Source organism: Fundulus heteroclitus, chromosome 22 (genome assembly GCF_011125445.2).
Source record: "Fundulus heteroclitus isolate FHET01 chromosome 22, MU-UCD_Fhet_4.1, whole genome shotgun sequence".
In the NCBI taxonomy this organism is placed as follows: domain Eukaryota; kingdom Metazoa; phylum Chordata; class Actinopteri; order Cyprinodontiformes; family Fundulidae; genus Fundulus; species Fundulus heteroclitus.
This window is the reverse complement of record NC_046382.1, coordinates 28,905,945-28,914,198: the sequence shown is the minus strand read 5'-3', so window position 1 is coordinate 28,914,198 and position 8,254 is coordinate 28,905,945. Positions and strand designations below refer to the sequence as shown.

The following is an 8,254-nucleotide window of genomic DNA, read 5'->3' as shown; positions in this document are numbered from 1 at the left end:
TCCCTGTCACACTTTAAATGTTTTAGCTTCCATCTCAGCCATTCGCCCTTTCTGCTTCTGCACGTTTGTTTTTAACCAAATCAGAAGATGCTGATGCTCCGTTTGCCTGCCCCTTCCATTTCTTCATCTGTAGCAGTTGGGTGAAGAGGAAGAACGAGGCTCTCTGGGATTCTACAGCTCCTCTTTAACCTTATTCTGACCCAGGAGAAGGCTCCAGACCTCCTGCATTGTTACGGTACTGATGAAAACTCACCCATCCGTCCTTAATGTCTTTACACCTGTTGCCCTGACATCCACACCCTGAAGGTCCTAGAGAGGCTCCTGTTGACCCACCGGAGTAAACAGACAGGCAGCTCTCAGGACCCCTTGCAGTTTTCTTATCGCCGTGGAGTTACACACTTGCTTCAAGAAACCCACTCTCATTCAGACAAGACAGACAGCTCTATGAGGATCATGTTCATTGATTTAGCACATTTAACACAATTCAGTCTGATTTGATTTGTCCGAATCTCCAGAAGACTCAGGTGGAGGCCTCAACAATCACCTGGATCAGAGACTACCTGACAAACAGACCACCGTTTGAGAGAGTGAAGGGTTGTTTGTCTAACCAGGTGGTCAGCAGCACAGGAGCACCGCAGGGGACCGTACTCTGTGAATAAATGAAGGGGGATGATTGTAGATTTCAGGAGAAATAGGATGAGGTCCAACACTATTATGGGAGAAGAAGTGGAGGCGGTGAAGGAGTAGAAATACCTCGCTGTTAGCCCCTGTCACATCAGGTAAACGCTTCAGAAGCATCAAATCAAGACGTAGAAGTCAGGAACAGCTTCTTTCCAAGAGCTGCGAGGGCTAGCGCCCCCTGCTGAGAAGTTTGCGCACCATCACATGTTACAATCACACTACTGTTATTGCCTATTTGCACACTTTTATTCACAGGAACATCAGATAGCACTTGTCCGTAAATGAAGCCTGAAGATCACTGCACAAAAAAATATCTCCTTACTTCTGCTATTTACTTTCATCTTTTGCATGCTCTTATGCATTAACCCCCCCGCCCCCAAAAGAAAACAAACAAAAACCTGTAAATAAAAAAGTCTGGTGTGCTCATGTTTCACGTCACTTATTTTTTTCTGTACATCCTAAGCCGGTGTCTGCCTTACAGGTGGACTGGAGACGCTACCGTGAAGCTGTCTACAGGAAGAGGCAGAGCAAACTGTGCTTCCTCAGGTCCTTTAGGGTTTGCAGAAAGATGCTGCAGGTCTTCTAGAAGTCTGTTGTGGAGAGCGTGATCTCCTCTGGCATCATATATTTTTTTATTTTTGTATAGAACATTTCCGTTTTTATTCATTTACATGAACTTGTGCTTAACTACTGCAAAAACATAATCAACAGAAGAGACGTTTGAATGCTGTTATATAGAATGAATCCTAAAGTAAGAATAAAAAGAAAGAAAAAATACAGAAAGATATTTCTGCTTTTAAAACTTACCACAACACTGTAAATAACTCCAGAAATGTAAAGACTTCATGGTTTTTGTCCACATGGCTGCGATACTATTATTAGCAGGATCTCTTCTGGATCATGATGAATAGGAGGCAACATGATGCTGCTCTGCTCTCTTTTTGCAGCAGGGGTGATATTTCATTTAATGAAAGCAAAACTTTAAAAACTGACCTTTGTTCAGCCTCATGAATATTGTCGCTAAGCAACCGTGGTTTACAAAGCCCCCTGTGAATTAGCTTTGGACAGAGTATTGAATGCTGGACCAGATAAGTAGATTGATAAAATAAACTCAGTGACATCCACATCAGATGCAGATTAGGTGCCCATTTTACGCATCTGTCCTATTCATTTATATTTACCGCTCAATCTTTCTTGGTAAACTCATGATGGCAGTGAGGATCACTAAAGTGGAGTTCAATGAAGAAACAAGGTCCTTCTGACATGATGCCTTCTAGCAGGCGCTTCAGTTTATTGGTAGAAATTCACAAAGCATCCATGATTTTTATTATGCATGTCGGAAAGGCGTTGTATAATAAACAGGGGGATTCAGACTTTATTTTGTTTTTTACCCTAAAAATTTTTGTTACTTTCCCCTAAATTTAATATTCAGGAACTTAGTACCAGAGAAAGTCCAAAAGTGGGAAACGGTTTGGTCTTTAGTTGCTTCTTCCACTAATCAACTTTTCCTCAAACTGCACAGACATCAGGTTTCCTCTAGCGGCAGTAAATGCCAAAGGTGGGATGAGTGGATAGTAAAACGCTGAGGGGGATGATCTCCAGATGTCGCATGGTAAAATCCTTGGCAACACAGAATATATTTTAAGAGCAAATAAATAAATAAATAGAAAAATTCAATTAAAAAATACTCTATTGAATTTTTTATTGAATTTGAATTATTGTTTAATTATATCTTAGGCCTGCTATATTATATTTTATACATCAGTCACAGACGCATATTAATGTTGCTGATGCTGCCCTAACCCATGTGGTTTCACTCCACGGGTCTGAAGCTGGAACAGTTTGGGAAGCACTGCTCTGGAGTGCAACGGTGCACAGAAAAATACGACATTTTAATTTTATACAGGAGTATTGCAGGGAAATTAAACCCCCAACTCCCCCATAGTAACTTTATCATGAGTCAAATGGAACCAAACCTTTGTAACATTCAGTCAAACCTAACATGCTTCTATTAGAACAGGTTAAGGCTTCTATTGAGATATACAGGTCTCATTAGCAGATTTAAAGTGTTCATAGACAGTGCCTTGCAAAACTTTTCAGTCCCATGAAACAATTTAAATTTTCTATTTTTAATCGTGTTCCAACCACAAAATTTTATTTTATTGAAATAAACCATTATGAAGTAGTGCATAATTGTGTAGCCAAGGCAAAAAAAAAAAAAAAAAAAAGATTAATGATTAATCAAAATACAGAACATTAGCGAACAGCATCAGAAAGACCAGAAGACACAGCACAACGGCCAGGGATAAAGTTGTGGAGAAGTTTAATGCAGGGCTAGTTTATAAAACAGTATCATACGCTTTGAAAATCTCATGGACCGACGCTTAATTCAGCATCTGGAAAGGGGATGGGTATTGCACAGCTGCCAACCTACAAAAACTTGACTATCCACCTTAAACCACTGCAGTCTCATGTAAGACCTCAGGGACCGCTGTCCTGTTTTAGATGCTTCTCTGGTTAAACATACCTTCAAATGAATGGTTCATTACCTGACCTCTGCAGAACTTCATGGCATGCTGAGAAGGTGGAACACCTCAAACGTGCAAGACACCTGCAAACTGAGGACTGGAGATCCAGACCCCTGGAATAAACTTACAGGCAGGGAATGGAGAGCATTAGTCAGGGAAGTTCCCATGAGGCCTAAAAGGACTCTGGAGGAGCTGCATAGATCTAGAGCTCATTGGTAAAAATATGTTAACCGAACAGCTATTAGTGCTGCACATCTGGCCTTTATGGTAGACTAACCCAATAAGAAAAAACACGTTGCTGGCCACATCACGCTGTGGGGATGCTTTATTTCTTTGGCTAGAGACAGGGAAGCTGATCAGAATTGATGGCAAGGTGAAAGAGCCTCAACGCAGGGCACTCCTGGAACAAACTCTGGTCAAGGTCATGACTCTGGAGACTGGGGCAGAGATTCAACTTTCAACAACACGGTCCAGCACTAAATCTAAGCAGGAATCTGTAGCAGAACGTGAAAAGTGAATCTTCAAAGATGCCCGGCATCCAGTCTGACAGAATTACAACTTGTTTGCAAAGAAGAATGGGCAAAAATGTCCATCTCTAGATTTGCAAAGCAGTGACGAAGAATTTTTGCAGCTGTAATTGCAGCAGGTGATTGCAGCTGGATTGACTCAATGGATGAATTAAAATGCATGCCAGATTTTTTTTTATTTATTTATTTATATATATATATATATATATATATATATATATATATATATATATATATATATATATATATATATATATATATATATATATATATATATATATATATATATAATAATCATTCACCATTTTCCTTTCACTTCTCAATTATGCACTACTTTGAGTCGGCCCATCCCATTTTATCACTGTAAAATACACTGAAGGTTGAGGTGGCAACGTGGCAAATGATCCAGTTCAAGGGGTCCAAATACTTTTGCAGACAGGAGTGTGTTTCTTCCATCCCTTTCATGTGCAGACATGGGGGTATACCGAACCTTTCGGCTTTATATCAGATCCACGTTTTTCTGCAGTCGAGTGAAAACAGTCGCCATGACGTGATATCAAACATTGTATTAAAATCAGGAGGTGACAGACATGTGGCAGGAGGGATGTGCACCCTCGGATCAACAGTGTTAGTTGGTGGTGAACAGTGGTCAAACACAGTCATTGACAAAGTTCAGCAGTTCACACGCACAAGAGGAACAACAGCAATGACTTGGATTAGTGAAAGAATAAAAACAAAAGTCTGAGTGGACAGAGTGATCTTTGACATGGAACCAAAAGACGGACAGACAGGGCTGTAATTCCTTTTCACTCTTTAGTCATTTGGGTATTTTCACATATATATTACTCATTTCATTTCTCTACCTATATATACACATTTCTGACCTACACAATGTATTTTTTGATTTTTTTTTGTTTTGTACTTACTGTACAGCTTTCAGAGTGCATGAGCCCTGGCGGTGAATCACCCGACGAATGCTGTCGTATCACTGTAACACGTATTCACACACCAAACCATGCTCACGACACAACTTTTCACACATATAAAAAGTCGTCAGAAGGTTTTCCAGCATAACAACAGGAACAAAGCCCCACCATGTTTAGCCGGGGCAAGATGAGCCGTTCCCCGGACAGCGGCGCGGAGCGGTTTAAGCTCGGACGAAGAGAAGGTGACTTCTCCAAAGAGAAATGATGCCACAGGATGCGCACAACGACAGATTTGACTTATAAAAAAAAGGGGATTTCATGAATTATCAGAGCATTTTTTTATTTATATAAGCTGCCGTTATACTTACATAATTTTTGTTATGCCACATCAATGTCAAACCTCGTCTCTCGTCATCCCGGCTCTAACCTGATTGCTTCTAGACTTATTTCTACCCACCTGCTTTCACAGTAAATCCCGACATCACTATCCAAACAGAGCCCTGAACGGCGGCCAAGTCTGTACTCAGTGCCTGGCAACGCTGGAGCACTCGGACGTTTCCTGCCCTCTAAAACTCAGTTACGCTTCACTGTGATGCAGATGGAGCAATCCACTCCTCCCAAAAAGAAGGGTGGGGCGGGGTCTAATGTTTAGTTGGATGAACAACATAATTGGAATCGATGTAATAAAGGGATTGATGAAGAAGAAAAAGACACGTAAAGGAATAGGAACAGCCAAGAAAAGCAACTGTAGCAGCTATCCCTTAATTTAATTACTCAGTTAACCTCTAAAATAAAAGCATACAGTGCCCTGCAAAAGTATCCCTATCGCTTGCGTCTTTTCACGTCATCACATCTCAAGGCCGCTTTACTGAGGTTTTACTGCAGTAAACCAACACAAACGTATAAACTGTGAAGCAAAGGGTATACGGTTTTCAATAATAAAAGAAACAAAAAATGAAAAATGGGACCGATTTATATGCAGCTCTACAGAGTTAGCACGTTTGGGCTATGCTTGTGCAAAAGACAGAGACAGAAAATCTTTCGCTCCTTCTCAGGAAAATGGATCACGCTCAGTCAGCATGGATGGAGAGCGCCTGCGAGCGTCGGTACCAAGTCATGCCACAGATTCTCTGTTGGATTAATGGCTGAGCTTTGTCAAGAATATGCTTCGATCTGATCCGTTCCGGTGCAACTCGGGTTTGGTGGAGGGTCAACCCCCTGCCCCCCAGTGTCAAGGCTTTTGGAGCCTCTAACAGGTTTTCTCTTCATTTACATTTTCCACCTTCCCATTCTGAAAAGAAAAAACCCGCCTCCACACAGCATGTTGCTGCTGCCACCATGTTTTTTTTTTGTTTTTTTTTATACAGTGGGGGTGCCGTGATCAGAATAGTCTTCAAGATGCTTTTGGATCAATCGTGAATCGTGACATCTAAGCAACAGGTGATACTGGAGGGAAAGTTCATGCAGTATTAACTCTTTTGCAAGGCACTGTATGAATTTATCTTTTGTTATATTATTTTTTGTTTTGTTTTTTTGCCGTGAAGAGAATAAAAAAAAGAGAAAAAGTTCAGAGGGAACTTTATGGCTTTATTGTCTGGACTTTTTTTAATATTTTTTTTTAAGCGGGCAGTTGAGACGGGGAGATGGGCAAAGTGCTGCGCGAGGCACGGCTTTGTACTGACGGTGCTCCTCTGGCGAACATGGTGTGCAGCGGCACGGCACGTTTGAGTCACTGGCGTCACACGTTTCCATCCTCAGGCTCAACATCAGACACGCAAATGGCAGTTCTACTTACACACACGCGCACACACACACACACACAATTAGTTCACAGCTCACCTGGAGCTAAAATCTTTTTCACACTTAACAACACAAACGTTACAATCTACGTTCTCGAAGCATGCAGTGTGTCGTGTTTACTCGGATTCTGGTACAAGGTGTCAGGTGTTTTTTGTTTTTTTAAAACAAGTTTTTTTTTTTTTTTTTAAAGATATCTTTAGTTTGATTCAGGCTTAATAAATTGTTATACAGTATACCTCTTTGATATGACTAAAAACTTTAAGGTGACATCATTTCTGAGTGAAATCCTACTCATTTGGCTGTTTCTTGCTTCATCACTGCTTCTGCTGACACATAAGTGACTGATACCTGCTGACACAGATATGTGTGGTTTAACAGTAGCAGCTGAGGCAGGGGAACTGCCCCAGGTGGCTCTTAATTATGCATACAGTGCAGTTGTGTGTTAGTGAATATTTACAGGGGCTGAAATGAACTACCGGGGAGAAAGACGGGAGCTTGGCACACTGACACAGACCCAGGAGGTCTGTACAACCAAGTGGAGATTAACACGTGGGAGAGATTGTATTTCTGTCTTCATCCTCCTCCTCCTCCTCCTGCTTTCTTCTCACTGCGTGGGGGAGCAGTCGTCCAGATCCAGCAGCTCCCTGACCAGTCTCTCTCCGAACTGCGCTCGGCTGTAGCGCTTGACGGCGTAGGCGTCGGACATCTTGTAAAGGATGTACGCGTTGTTGATGGCGATGCTGATGCTTAACCAGAACACCTGCTGCCAAGTCTTGTTGGGCTTATGGAAGATAAAATATCTATAAGACAGAGATACATGAAAAAAACACAAGAAAGTTCACCCCAAACACTGAAAAATTATAGATACAGTTAATTGTTTCTATGTACATATTGTTTAGTTGCTTTTGCATGGAGCTGCTGTTTACATTGCTTTTTTTTTTTTAAATCTTGTAGGTTGAGGTTTTGCAACGCACCTTTTAGGCAGATCTATTAGGACTAAACAATAGGATTTTGTTTGCGTCATTAAAACATGCATATCTTTTGATCTGTTCCCGTTATGAATTATTCGTATACATTGGAATCTAGGATAGAGAATTTTCCAATGTTTTGAAGTATGTTACTTTTTTGTGAACTCACCATCTTGTTTCATCGCCTTTTCATACTAAAGGAGCAAATTATCAACTGGGAATGGAAAATGAACGCTCCATGAGTGTCCCCCTAAGTGGTCAGATTGTTAGCCGAATTAATCAAAAACAGAAAGTGATGCATTTATTTTCCCTATTATTTTCCCGTTCAGTTTCAAGCATCTAGCATCCTGAGGTGAGTAAAGCATCTACACAGTATGAGATCAAATAATGTTGTTTGGTCATGGCTGCAATATTTGAATTGCAGTTCCGTCAAAAGGATGTCTTATATGAGTAACAACATCTATATTAAGTGTCAAATGCTTTGTAAGTTAATGTGTGAGTGCTACTTTCCTATGGCATCATGTATTTCTACACCTGTGAAATGAAGGACGGAAATGCAGTAGTTGGAGTGTAGCAGCTGAATCAACTGACCAATATTGCTCTAAAAATATTCTTTTATGATTCTGGTAATATTTAAAAACACAGACGAGTGAAACAGTGCCCTTAATTTATTCTTACCTATGGTGGGTGGATTTAAAATTATTTAACATTCAAACTAAGAAGTTTTTGTTTCTGATAGGAAATGAGACAAGTATCTCCTAAAGCAAATTCAATGTTAAATATGATTTTTTAATTCTTAATTGATTCTTAATTTACATTTAGTT

General features: G+C 40.5%; 1 protein-coding gene across 1 annotated transcript in view; it reads right to left on the bottom strand.

Moving 5' to 3' along the window:
* Window positions 1-6,035: 6,035 nt before the first annotated feature.
* Window positions 6,036-8,254, bottom strand: part of pgbd5 (piggyBac transposable element derived 5) — a 31,093-nt gene continuing 28,874 nt past the window's right edge. The window contains exon 7 of the mRNA XM_012864035.3: window positions 6,036-7,262. Coding sequence (XP_012719489.3) covers window positions 7,067-7,262 — 196 coding nt within the window. The 3' untranslated portion in view covers window positions 6,036-7,066. The remainder of the gene's footprint in view (window positions 7,263-8,254) is intronic.